Source organism: Morchella sextelata (assembly GCF_020137385.1).
Source record: "Morchella sextelata strain SCLS chromosome Unknown scls_11, whole genome shotgun sequence".
Classification (NCBI taxonomy): Eukaryota; Fungi; Ascomycota; class Pezizomycetes; order Pezizales; family Morchellaceae; genus Morchella; species Morchella sextelata.
In genome coordinates, this window is record NW_025408626.1 from 1,776,230 (window position 1) to 1,789,973 (window position 13,744).

At 50.0% G+C, this 13,744-nt stretch overlaps 3 protein-coding genes across 3 annotated transcripts; all 3 read left to right on the forward strand.

The window, feature by feature from the left end:
- Positions 1-1,056: 1,056 nt before the first annotated feature.
- Positions 1,057-2,341, forward strand: H6S33_001890 (uncharacterized protein; the record flags this gene model as incomplete). The annotated part of the gene is made up of 3 exons (XM_044833267.1): positions 1,057-1,515; positions 1,604-1,823; positions 2,280-2,341. 3 exons carry the CDS (start codon positions 1,057-1,059, stop codon positions 2,339-2,341), a joined length of 741 nt encoding a protein of 246 aa, XP_044693951.1.
- Positions 2,342-3,967: 1,626 nt separating this feature from the next.
- Positions 3,968-9,451, forward strand: H6S33_001891 (uncharacterized protein; the record flags this gene model as incomplete). Its single annotated transcript, XM_044833269.1, has 9 exons — positions 3,968-4,359; positions 4,411-4,726; positions 4,792-4,912; positions 5,065-5,181; positions 5,237-5,341; positions 5,394-5,567; positions 5,626-5,650; positions 5,698-6,288; positions 6,349-9,451. The coding sequence occupies 9 exons, from the start codon at positions 3,968-3,970 to the stop codon at positions 9,449-9,451; spliced, it is 4,944 nt and encodes a 1,647-aa protein (XP_044693952.1).
- Positions 9,452-11,218: 1,767 nt separating this feature from the next.
- H6S33_001892 (uncharacterized protein) lies at positions 11,219-13,744 on the forward strand (the record flags this gene model as incomplete). Its single annotated transcript, XM_044833270.1, has 9 exons — positions 11,219-11,431; positions 11,934-12,089; positions 12,141-12,485; positions 12,543-12,664; positions 12,881-13,009; positions 13,063-13,361; positions 13,410-13,453; positions 13,534-13,549; positions 13,608-13,744. 9 exons carry the CDS (start codon positions 11,219-11,221, stop codon positions 13,742-13,744), a joined length of 1,461 nt encoding a protein of 486 aa, XP_044693953.1.

A 13,744-nucleotide genomic window follows, 5' to 3' on the forward strand; every position in this document is an offset into this window, starting at 1 on the left:
TTGGTCCTTTGGAACATGGTCGAACGACAGCGGAAGACCAAGCTAATAGCATTGCACGGGAAATGAAAGAGATAGTGGAATTCCTAAAGGACGAGATGTTCCGAGCGCAAAGAATACAAGAAGAATCCGCCAATGCGAACCGAACCCCAGCCCCTCGCTACAATTTAGGAGATAAAGTTTTCCTATCGACACGCCATATTCTAACGAAGCGACCTTCCAAGAAGTTCGATTGGAAACGTATCGGACCCTATAGCATTAAGCGGATTGTCAACCCCTATGCTTATGAATTGGAACTTCCCCGGTCAATGAAAATACATCCAGTATTTCATGTTTCATTACTGTCTCCCGAAGCAGGTAATCCTTTACCTGGACAACAACAGTTACCACCACCTCCGGTTGAGATCAAAGGAGAGGAAGAATGGGAAGTTGAAGATATTTTGGATTCGAGGAAACGAAGAGGAAGGTTTGAGTACTAGGTACGATATACAAGATATGATGAAGCCTCCTGGCAACCACTATCGGACCTTGAACATTCACCTAACATTGTCAAACGATTCCACGAGCGTTATCCGGAGAAACCTAAGCCTACCAGGAGGTAGGCCTTAGAGGGGGGCGTGGTCTGTAATGGCAACTATGTATTTCGGTTGGGTGATGAATTGGAACGGGAAGGGAAGATATTGTGTGGTGGGATTAGGATTTGTAATTGGAGTTTCTGTTATGTTCTTTTAGTTTCTGTTATGCGAAGGTATTAGTCATCGTTGGACTATGGTTGGGTATATAAGGAGGCGTTGTCTTGTGTCTTTATATGTTTTCTTTCTTTCCTTCTTTCTTTACGCAACCTCTGTATTTATTCCACGAATATTACTTTTGTTCCACGCTACGTCATAGGGCTCGTCTTGGATCTCGGATCAGGATTGAACCACCCCATAGTCCATAGCTACGAAGATCTTCTACTACGTTCTTGCCTCGGTTGTATTCCTTGGCACTATAGTCCATCGTCCACAGACCCACGTTATACGCTAGCATTCAAGTTCCCACCATCATTCAGAGTTCAAAATGCCGAGACTTAAGGGTAAAAAATGGGAGGAGCGTGAAAAATTGATTGAGAAGGCAATGACCCACTACAGGGAATCAGGTAACTCTGCAAGTCTCCGGATTTCCGCCGAGACTTTTGGTATCTCTTGGAGTACCCTTCGAGATAGGCTAAATGGAGAACAAAATAGGCGAGAGGCAAACAGGACACAACAATTGCTAAATGAGGATGAAGAAGGATGCATAGTGAGATGGTGTCAACGCATGGATGATTGGGGTTTTCCTTTGAGACTATCTCTTGTGAAGGAGTTAGCCGCATATTTGGTCTCTAAACGGAAGGGCCCAGGGCACAAGCTAGGACAACATTGGTTGGGCAGATTTTTGGACCGGAACCCAGAGCTTAGCTCCAGGTTTAGTGGACGTTTAGACAGGCAGAGGGCGGTAACAAATAACCAAGAATTATTAAGGGACTTTTACAAAAAGGTATTAGGCATATGCAAGCCGCCATCGCCGAGGCGGACGATCTGCGCCCCGCATTAGTTCAATTTCGAATTTTGCTAACTGCTTATAGTTGAAGGAGGTGACGGCCAAATACGACGTCCTACCGAAGGATACATATAATATGGACGAAAAGGGTTTTATGATAGGCATGTGTGCAAAAGTGAAAGTCATTTGCAGAGCAGGACGGAAAAATCCTCACCTCACACATTCCGGCAATCGCAAATGGGTGACAGTCATTGAAGCAGTTTCTGGAACGGGGGTAGCATTACCGCCTATGATTATCAACCAAGGTACGGCTCATTATAAGGGCTGGTATGCAGGGGTAGAGCATCGAGATATCGCGACATTTGCCTATTCCCCAAAGGGTTGGACGGATTCACAGCTAGGGATGGATTGGTTGGTTGAGAATTTTGATAAATACATATCTGAAATGTAAGTCCTACCTATTAATGTTGAGTGATAAGGAACGCCGCACGCCGAACGATAGCGAACGCCGCATGCCGAGAGCACCGCACTTATAAAAGTATTATTAGTTGGGTAGTACTAATTGAATTATAGGGCACAAGATAGATGGCGCCTCCTAATACTAGATGGACATGCATCACATACCACTTGGGAGTTCTTTGATTATTGTTTCAACAATAAAATCATTCCTTTCTGTCTACCCCCACATTCCACCCACTTGTTACAGCCACTTGATTTGGGATTGTTTGGACCATTACAAAAACATTATTCTAATGTTTTAGATGAGGCTATGGAACAGTCTGGAGTTGATACCGGCATCAATAAAGGAACCTTCCTAAAGTAGGTTATGGCCCCTACGCCGAGACCTTTCTGAACCACGTCGAGCCCGCCCCGCATCGCCGTGAATTGGCTAACATGTTTTAGCTATCTATTTGAAGCTAGAAGGAGAACCTATACCTCTCATAATATCCTGACACCATGAGCCAAAACAGGAATAATGCCCTATAATCCCCGCCGGGTTTTGCAGCCAACCCCGCTTAGTGCATCCACTGTACTAGTAGTCTCAGGACCCACCAGACCCAAAAACACCAGAATGGCGAGGTCAACTGCAAGTCAAGCATTAGCACTAATAAGAGGAGGCTCAAAAAGCGCCGAGAAATTGCGCACTCTAGTAAAGCAACTGGACAAAGGCCTGCAAATATCTTTAACAGAGAAGGAAATAGGTGATCATGTACATGCTCAGTTCAGAAAATCAGTAGCCAAAAAAGCGAGCCAAGCCTCTACTAAAGACAGAAAACAACTCAGTAAAGCAAGAGTAATTACTACTGAGGATTTGGAGAGGCTTAAAAAGGCTAGAGATGCTGCAGACAGTAAAAAAGCAGCACAGGCTTTGGCTAGGGAAGTCAAAAAGAGGTCATTGGGCAAAAGAGTTACTATAAGCGAAAATATTTCTGTACATTCTATAGATACTAGTCTAGATGTTGAGGAGGTGGAAGATTCAGAGTGGTCAAAGGTGATAGTTGAGGATACTAGCAGTAGAAGATCATGTAGGAAGAGGGTACCTTCAAAAAGGGTTCAGGATTAAATTTTATACCCCTTTATAAGGGCTAGAATTAACAAAGAATAAACTGTATTTATTTAGAGCCAATTTAGAGCCAATTTGGGCCTCAATCGTGGGCAATCGTGGGCACTCGTGGTCCCGCTCGTGGTCGCTCGTGGCAATGATCGAGCGCGCGCGAAAAAACGAACGCGGTCGGTTACCCGGTCACGGTCGGCTTCCCAGTCAAATACGTTACCATGGGCGGTTCCAATACAAAATCAACCAATCCTTCAAGGCGTCTCGGTATTTAACGTGCACACCCGGTACATGTTAGAGGGATCAAATCAAGGTTTGATTCTCGCGCTGGCGGAACTCAATATGCCGGATCCCTTGCTGTGCCGAAATCCTCTGGGAATTCTATTTTTCTACTGCAAGATCAATTTTCTATCCCGGATTTCTTGGGAATATTTGCTATCCCGTACTAGAGTACATGATTTGGTGAATTTTGGCCGTCTACCTATGTCTAAGCGCCCCTAATCTCCAATAATGTTGCACTGAGGCAGTCTTACCGCCAAAACTCGAAAAAATTGGCTACATACATATATCCGGCCAGGGATTATTGTTCGAGTGATTGGTTGAATGGCGTCGATCTGCATCAGGAGCTAGCCAGTTTATCGAGTTATGGCGGTACTCAACTCTAAATTTCTGTTGCGCGTTCGAGTTGCATGGTCCTATTTGAAAATGGGCTGCAGGTTAATTGGTTCAGTTGAGCCTTGCGGGTGCCTACGCACATAGGTAGGTCAGCCCCAGGTAGTGACAACAAATGTTCAGCGCTCGAGATTGAGAGCTTAACATGCGAAGGATCTCCTCGTCGAATACACCTCAGTATCAAAAGGTCCACCAAGCTCGAGCCCTTTATACGCGGCAGCCATGTGTTTTTCAAAGACGAAGAAGTCTTCTCACGCTAAGGATCAATCTTCCTCACAGAAGAAGAACCCTATACCACCAGCTAGGCCTGTTTCTCGCCCAGCTATAGCAACTACTGGATCCGTACGATCAACTGGAAAAACCAGAAAGGTGCCGGCTGCTCCCACTGCTCCCACTGCTCCCACAGCACAACCAGCTGTAAAAGTAGCCTCTCCAACAATATCCCTCAAGAGTTTAGCAGCAGCGATTGTTCCCGTTACCGGTGGTCCGACCGAAACAGGGGCAACATCAATCAATCCATCGTTATCTAGTGTTACCACCCCAGCGCCTTGCCCCGCCGTTCCTGGCTCGGTTTTGCCGTCGCAACCTCCAGAGCCATCGAGGGCCGTTCAAAGGTATTTAAAGTCATTCATATTTTTCTGGTCAAGGCTAATGAGAAGTCGTAGTACATATAGATCTCTTTGGGAAGAGGCGCGCAAAAGCAAAAAGTTGACTCGGGAAGAACTGGACAGCATTAATACTGATCAAGATATCAGGCAGGTGCTTGAAGAGCTCGTGAAGGAGATAGAGCGCAAGAAAAACGAATGCGAGGATAAACAGTGGACTTATACAACTCGAGGGGGCGATAAGAGACTTGTGAGAGACTCAGTGAGCGCCTGTCTCACAAATTTAACGAAACTAGTGCCTGTAGGGGATGCGACAGTCGCCGCACTTCCTTCAATTGCGTCTGCTCCATGGGGCGTCTTAAAATTCCTCTTGAAGGTAAGTGTTGACTAGGGCGCAGGGGTTGATAGAATGCGAATCATAACTTTGAATTCTTTTTATAGGCCGTTACAGCAGGCGTGGATAACACGAGAATTATCCATGAAAGTATCGAAAATCTTTCGAGAATCCTGAGTAACTGCAATATCTACGAGAGCCTTTATATTGAAGGATCAAGCCTTAAAGGTTCGGCTAATCTTCAAGAAACCTTGAAAAACCTATATATATCAGTCTTGAAATATCTTTGTTATATCCGGAGATATTTTTGTCGTAATAGCACAGGTAAAGTTTATCTCCCCACTTGGTACCTATTTATATATGCTTATGTGTTTTCGTAGGCCAATACGCACAAGGGATTGGAGAAGCAGTTTGGAAAGAACTGGATAAGCTCTTGAAGGATGTTTCAGATGGAGAGAAGGAAGTGAGAGACGCAGCCGATCTAGCTGCGAAGGAGGGTATGTTTTGTTTTGTCTGGCATGAAAACTGCGAAAATAACTAATTTCGGGATAGGTCAGAGTCGGGTGCTGGAGGGATTAGCTAAAACCCTAGAAAGTGTGGTATATCCTATCAGTAGGATAGAATCTAAGCTTGACAAGTTGTTCATAATGATGCAGGGTTTGTCGCGTTTTCTTTACGTGCCGAGGATTATCCGTTCTGACATGTGTAGACGATGAGCGCTCCAAGGTATTAGGATGGATATCGAATATGTCCTTCAAAGAGCATCATATACTTGTCAACTCATTGCGCCATCCGGATACTGGCAAATGGCTGCTTGAGAAAGAATCTTTTCTTCAGTGGAAAAAGCCAGACTCGAAGTCGCTTTTTTGGTTACATGGACCCCGTGAGCTGGCTTTCTTTCCTGCTTCATGTTGAGCTAAGGCTAACGAACCGTTTGATAGCCGGTTCCGGCAAAACATTGCTTTCGTATGTGTCCATCACCAGCTTCTCATACCCACATACTGACTCATCAGATCCAATGTCATTGACCTAGTGAGACCCAAATACAACGAACATTGCATAGCATACTTCTACTGCAACTATAAAGAATCCGGGCGTCGAGAGCCAGAATCGATTTTAAGATCGATTGTTAAACAGATCTGTCTTCAAAGCCCTACAGCTAGCCTCCCAGAGCCATTACTGTCCATATATAGGCAACGAGTTACAGACGATGACCTTGGTCGAAATCTTGACATTGTGGAAATCAAAGATCTTCTTGTTAAGCTCTGTGGAGGATTTCTCCAGACCGCTATCGTTATCGACGCTCTCGACGAATGTTATGAAGAAACGCGATGGAAGATCCTGGATATCCTAAAGCATGTGCTGGATTCGACGCTTAACATCAAAATATTTGTTACCAGCCGAAACGACGCAGACTTGAGAAGGGCCTTGGAAGGATCGCCAGATGTTTTCATTCAAGAGAGGGATAACACTGAAGACATCAATCTCTATATTGATTCAGAAATTGAGGTTTATATGACGAAAAGACGGTTTCTGTGCGGTCATATTAGCGATGAGTTAAAAAAGAGGATAACTGAAAAGCTGCGTGAGAAGGCACATGGGATGTATGTCCTCATTTCACCCCTCTTCATACTTAAATTGACTAATATGCTAAATCCATCCAGGTTTCTGTGGGTGAAATATCAGCTTGATCGGATATGTCTGGAGGCAACGTTTGGTGGCATCTTAACGGTTCTGGATGAGTTGCCAGAAACTTTAAACGAAACATACTCGGAGATTATGAAGAGAATAAACAACAAGAAAGGGAGTAAACGCACGAGGGATATGGCAAATAAAGTATTGGCATGGATGCTCTATGCCTTGCGACCGCTCTCCACCGCGGAGCTTATCGAAGCTATTTCCGAGCCTTATTCATTGAGTAAAAACGATTTGACAGAATCTACAATTCTCGATATCTGTTGTAATCTTGTTGTATTTGACGAGGGATTTGAGGTTCTCCGGTTCGCACATTTCTCGGTCCAGGAGTTCCTACTATCCGAGATTGGATCAAAGAAGAGCCACACAATGATGGCAGACGTCTGTCTCACCTCGCTCATGCACGAGACAGAGCCGGGCACCCCAGGCCCGGCTTTGCAAGGATACTCGACCTCCAACTGGGCGGCGCATGTTCGGTCATCGGATAGCGAACGTGATGTTCTCAAGGATTTCTGGACGAAGTTTCTGCAACCATGTCGAGCATACAATGAGTGGGTTGGAAGAATCAGCAAAGAGGAGAGGCGGTTAGCGCCTGTTGAGGGTAAACAACTGACACCCTTGATGGTTGCATGTTACTACCAGCTGAGTGGCATCGTCGAATCACTCCTGGACGAAGGAGTCAATTTCGAAGGAACATCTTTTAACTGGTTCGGAGACACTATACTCCATCTGTGCGTAATAAACGATAACCTGAGTTGCCTGCAATTGCTACTCGAGAGAGGAGCGGATATAAATGTACCGGATTTGGGTGGTAGCACGCCGCTCGCAGTTGCTGCGAGAAACGGGCATGAAAAAGCGGTGCGGGCTTTGCTCGAGAAGGGGGCGGCTGTGGATTGCCTGGACGGCAACGGCCTCACGCCACTGTCATACGCTGCGAATTGGGGGCATGAGAAGGTGGTGCGGGCGTTGCTCGAGAAGGGGGCGGCTGTGGATTTCCTGGACGGCGCTGGCCGTACGCCACTGTCATACGCTGCGGAGAGGGGTCATGAGAAGGTGGTGCGGGCGTTGCTCGAGAAGGGGGCGGCTGTGGATTGCCTGGACGGCAACGGCCTCACACCACTGTCATACGCTGCGGTTTGGGGAAATGAGAAGGTGGTGCGGGCGTTGCTCGAGAAGGGGGCGGCTGTGGATTGCCTGGACGGCGCTGGCCGTACGCCACTGTCATACGCTGCGGAGAGGGGTCATGAGAACATGGTGCGGACTTTGCTCGAGAAGGGGGCAGCTGTGGATTGCCTGGACGGCGCTGGCCGTACGCCACTGTCATACGCTGCGGCTCGGAGAGAAGAGAAGATAGTGCGGGCGTTGCTCGAGAAGGGGGCGGCTGTGGATTGCCTGGACGGCGACGGCCGTACGCCGCTGTCATACGCTGCGCAGAGGGGTCATGAGAAGGTGGTGCAGGCGTTGCTCGAGAAGGGGGCGGCTGTGGATTGCCTGGACGGCGACAGCCTCACGCCACTATCATACGCTGCGGTTTGGGGAAATGAGAAGGTGGTGCGGGCGTTGCTCGAGAAGGGGGCGGCTGTGGATTGCCTGGACGGCGACGGCCGTACGCCGCTGTCATACGCTGTGCAGTGGGGTCATGAGAAGGTGGTGCAGGCGTTGCTCGAGAAGGGGGCCGCTGTGGATTTCCTGGACGGCGACGGCCGTACGCCACTGTCATACGCTGCAGCTCGGGGAGAAGAGAAGATAGTGCGGGCGTTGCTCGAGAAGGGGGCGGCTGTGGATTGCCTGGACGGCGACGGCCGTACGCCGCTGTCATGCGCTGCGGAGACGGGTCATGAGAAGGTGGTGCGGGCGTTACTCGAGAAGGGGGCGGCTGTGGATTGCCTGGACGGCAACGGCCGTACGCCGCTGTCATACGCTGCGCAGAGGGGTAATGAGAAGGTGGTGCAGGCGTTGCTCGAGAAGGGGGCGGCTGTGGATTGCCTGGACGGCAACGGCCTCACGCCACTGTCATACACTGCGGTTTGGGGAAATGAGAAGGTGGTGCGGGCGTTGCTCGAGAAGGGGGCGGCTGTGGATTGCCTGGACGGCGACGGCGGTACGCCGCTGTCATATGCTGTGCAGTGGGGTCATGAGAAGGTGGTGAAGGCGTTGCTCGAGAAGGGGGCGGCTGTGGATTGCCTGGACGGCAACGGCCTCACGCCACTGTCATACGCTGCGGTTTGGGGAAATGAGAAGGTGGTGCGGGCGTTGCTCGAGAAGGGGGCGGCTGTGCATTGCCTGGACGGCAACGGCCTCACGCCACTGTCATACGCTGCGAATTGGGGGCATGAGAAGGTGGTGCGGGCGTTGCTCGAGAAGGGGGCGGCTGTGGATTGCCTGGATGGCGACGGCCGTACGCCGCTGTCATACGCTGCGGAGACGGGTCATGAGAAGGTGGTGCGGGCGTTACTCGAGAAGGGGGCGGCTGTGGATTGCCTGGACGGCGACGGCCGTACGCCGCTGTCATACGCTGCGCAGAGGGATCATGAGAAGGTGGTGCAGGCGTTGCTCGAGAAGGGGGCAGATATGCATATTCCGGATGGCATATATGGTCGAACACCACTGTCCAGTGCCGCGGCGCACGGGTTCGGGGAACTGGTACGGGTGCTCCTCCAAAAGGGGGCACATGTCGAAAGCCGGGATAAGAATGGTCATACGCCGTTAGCAAGGGCCGCGGGCGAGGGACACGAGACAGTGGTGAAGGTCTTGCTCGAGCACGGTGCGGATGTGGATAGTCGGGACGAGGAAGGTAGAACACCGCTGTCGTTGGCTGCGGCCGAGGGACATGAGGAGGTGGTACGGGTGTTGCTCAAGAAGGGGGCACATGTGGAAAGCCGGGATAAGGATGGTCGTACGCCGTTGTCAAGGGCCGCGGACGCGGGGCACGTGGCGGTGGTGAGGGTCTTGCTCGAGAACGGTGCGGATGTGGATAGTCGGGACGAGGAAGGTAGAACATCCCTGTCGTGGGCTGCGGCCGCGGGACATGAGAAGGTGGTGCAGATGCTGAAGGAGCGAGGAGCTATGTAATTAACGAGACGTTTCATGTATACACAGTACCAGATAGTGATTGGGCTGCGACTAGTAGAGATCCTTTGCTCTGCTGCATATATATATATATATATATGTAGTATATGTACATGTATTTATTTTCTGCTCTGACCCAGCCAAGGACAGCGCATATCCAGCAATTGCAAGGTGCGTACAAGACGTCACCGGCATGTGATCTTGACCCGTACGCGCTATCTATTCGTCCTCAACTGGTACAGAGTAGGTGAATCATAACGTATCACTCGGTTCACACACACAAAAAAAAGAAACTGCGTTTCCGGTCCTGGCAGGTAAATCCCCGGGTTGGGTTATTTTCATATGAGTTTAATAGAGCTACCGTGGACAAGCAGCTGAGACTGTTATCGTGGGCAATCCTAAAGTGACAAGCACCGTTACGATTCGGCATCGCCCGATCCGGTTATGTTATTGGCCGGACACCTACATGTTACTCATGGCAAGTAAAAAGTCCCGGACAATGCAGGTTTTTGGTTCACCAATAGGTGCGCGTGCTAGGCGTGAACTACATGTACTTCAGAAAAAGCCCAGAGACAAACTTGCATTGTCCGGTACTTTTTGCCTGCCCCGAGTATGTAGGCAGTTCCAAGCAAGGTCTACTAACCTCACCAGTATGGCCCGACTGCGGGTTTGCGGGCGCGGCCACACACAAATCCGCAGTCCGCAAGCGGGCGCCACACCCGATCGGGCTTAGCCGATCGGCGATCGACGCCGCGTCAGACGACACCTCTCAACGCCGCACACTCCCACAGAACACCTCTCACTCGGCGCATGCGCAATCCCCAGCGAAATCCGCAAAGAACACCTCCCACCAGGGGCGATCCCCATAGAAATCCGCAATGAACACCTCTTAATCGCCGCAAATTCCAAGTAAAATTCGCAACCCCACAGACAATTACTCTCAGCCAAATCCGCAACACACCAAAATTAACAAGCAAATGACAGCTTTCATCGGCCCTTATCACAACCTAAACTCGCGAATCTATGACAGCTTTCATCGGCCTCAATCACCACCTAATTATAAATTCGCACATGACTGCTTTCATCGGGTGCAATCTGCCAGCCAAATCCAAAACTCCCACCGAAATGAACAGTGCCAAAGTTAATCACAACACGCTCCAACCTCTGGGATCACCTATCCATGCTCTCACCCAAAGCGAGCCCTCATTCAAATCATCGAAATGCTGACGGGCGTACACCCTCGCTTTAACTAGCTGTCTGCTCTTATCGCTGTAGACTTATCATCACCAACACTCGCCAATTGCAAGTCTCGTAGACGCATCCCTTCGTCTGTATTCAGGACTTGTGGCTCACCGCACAAAACTCACTGCCTAGCTGGAAGCGGTGGTCGGCGGTGCAAAATTGTCTCCACTCGTCACGCAAAAATCCTCAATCGAGTAGTGCTTTAAACAATCGTCGTTAGATTTTGGTTGATCACGACGCCGTTTCGACGCTAATAGGTGGTGGTGATTCGCGGGAACAGACGAAGGGATACGCCTGCTTCTTGGCACTCAGACAGGGATGCTACACTAACCCCCGCGTCTAGCGCATGTGTTTGTTTGAAACGCATGGGGAACCTTGGCCGAGGCAAGCCACAGAGCTGACTCATCAGCCAAGCCAGCCCCTCAACACCCTCGCCACTTCCCCTTGACATCATCGCTTCTTCCCGCCCCCCATCTCGCTAGCCCTCCTTGCCATCCCTACGCCGCCCTCACCACCAGCCAGCTCACCATGGCGAGCGAGTACTTTGCGACAGTTCAAGTGGAAGATGTCGATATCGTCAAATTCCTCAACGCCGCCTGCGCCCCGGGACTGGTCGACGTCAACGCTTATCAGAAGGCCATCGATTCTTACATCAAGTCGTTGAATAGTCTAGTCGATGACGAGAACCTCCCCAAGAGTGCTAGGGACCATGCAGCATCCCTCATGGACCGGTACCGTACGGTGTGTCCCATCCCCCCCTCTTCGTTCTCTCATTGAAGTGTGGGTGTCCCTTCTCCCAACAGGCAGGAAAGCAGAGTTTGTGAGATGCTCTCCTCGCTTACCTCAAGATGCAAACCCCCGTGCTGGATCGCCGCAACTGCTTTGGTTTGGCAGAGGACCTACTTGGTCCTTCTACAAACCGGGCAGAAGTTCATGGCATCTAGCTAGAGACCAGCGTTGGAGCACACCACCCCCTACTTGGTCCGGTTGTGTCTACGGCTACTTGCCCACTCGGCGCTGGTTTGGTTGTTTCGGTACATGACCTGCTTGGTTACTCTACCGACCGGCCAAAGGGTTTATCGCATCGAGCTTGATACCAGCGCGGGAGCATGCCCCCTACCTGGTCCGGCTGTTTCTGGCTGCTTGCCCACGCGGCGCTGGTTTCCCACCGTGCGCTGCATATCCTTCGGTGCGCGGTGCGGTTGGCGAGTCTGCGCTTATCTCTGTGAAATGATGTGTGTAGGGACCCGATAAAGAGCTCGCTAGGCGCTGGCTACAGGCGAGGAAGCCTCCGCCAAGCCATTCGACAAATGTGACCATCAACGGTGATATGCTCGGGGGATCAGTCAATGCTATCGGGGTTCTTGCGCCAACAGTGGCGGCAAGCAAGAAGCGGCAGGTGAGGGTGGTCAGACTCAACCCTATCTATCTTTTGTTAACGTATCGGTAGACGCGTTTGGAGGAGGAGGGGAACGAGGAGGGAGAAGGAGGAGGAAAGGAAAAGAAGAAGAGGAAGAAGAAAGGCGGTGATCAGGCAGGAATCGCGTCATTGGATAATAATAATACATATCGCCGGATGACCGCCGATTCCATGTGGAAACTGCCCAGTGGGGCATATGTGGAAGATGTACTTCGGAATGCTCCGGGCCTAGCACGGTCCTTTGTAATTGATGTTCTTGATCCATCTGTCGAAAAGCTCTTTGACCCGGATGACTGGCCAGAAATACTCGCGCAGGTGCCGCCCTGGCCGGATATTGATGAGAAACTTGTGAGCTCAATGGAGCGGTTTTGGGATGTATGTTTTTGTCGTCTTGATCTGGCACCCTTGTGTTTATATATTGATTTTGATCAGGCCGAATCTCCCGCTCAGCTCCGGAAGATTTTGGGTAGTACCTCCTTCCTCAAGGAAGATGAACAATATAATCGAGCGGAGAACTATGACCTGGATTGGATTGATCTATGCTTTAGAATGCTGTAAGTACTGGACAATTTCGAAATCATTTCCTGATCTTTGGTGGTGTGTCAACGACAAATGAGGAATTCTAAATCAATCATGGTACATCCAGCCGGGCAGGGTTAAGGCGCGCGCTTTTGTCATCTTTTTTTGTTTCTATTTCCCTTTCGCAATGGAACCAATTTCGCCCTGACCCGACCGACTTTATGCGTACAATGGCTTACCAAGACCCCCAGGCTACCTCTATACGAAGACCCCGATCAAATACTCCTCAAAGATCATAACGAGCAATGGTACACCATCAATATATGGTCCGTCATCGTGGACCGTTGTCTCCAAAATCTTAGCGGGATCACTCTTCGCCGGTAATATTTACCATCTTACCTCCCTGTACTATCATGATCTAACAGCGGTGTAGCGGTGAGACGACGAGTATCGAGAGCACCGCAAGAAGGAACCGCGACCGGGTGGCCACCACAAGGCGCAAAAGACTTGGTGCACGTTTTGATGGACTAGCTCAGGACAACAATGGGCAACTTGAGTACCTCGCCATGGAAACTTCAAGAACCTTTGACGGCGAGACTAGCAGTAAATGGCTCTGTGACACCAGGAAGGTGGCTAAATCCCTTCATGGAATGCTGTACCGTCTACAGGGTCACGTCAAACAGGATGGGGTGATTTTGAGAGAGATGCATATGGCGGGTCTCGTCAGCGCAGGTAATGGATCCATTTCCTTTATGAGTCTCCCTGACAGGTATAATACAGGATTGCATTGCCAGGTACTTCGAATGACGTATGCGAAAGGCCATGTATGTATCCTTAGTCGTGACCAACTGTTGCATGTGCCAACCACTATGGAGCCACGGAGGCTGTGTCCATTGCTGCTTAGTATATGGCGTATGAAGGTAGCATCCCATACATTCTCCCGCTTTCGTTTACAATGTCTAATCATTGCACGCTTAGATGATTGCCCGGAAGTGCAAGGACTCCGTCGCGAAACATGGGCTGGGAACCAAGCTTTCGGACTTGCTGTCACCCCCGAGCCTCCCGAGCCTTCCCAGCTTATCGACCTCATGTCCCATTATTCCTCCCTCTTGTGA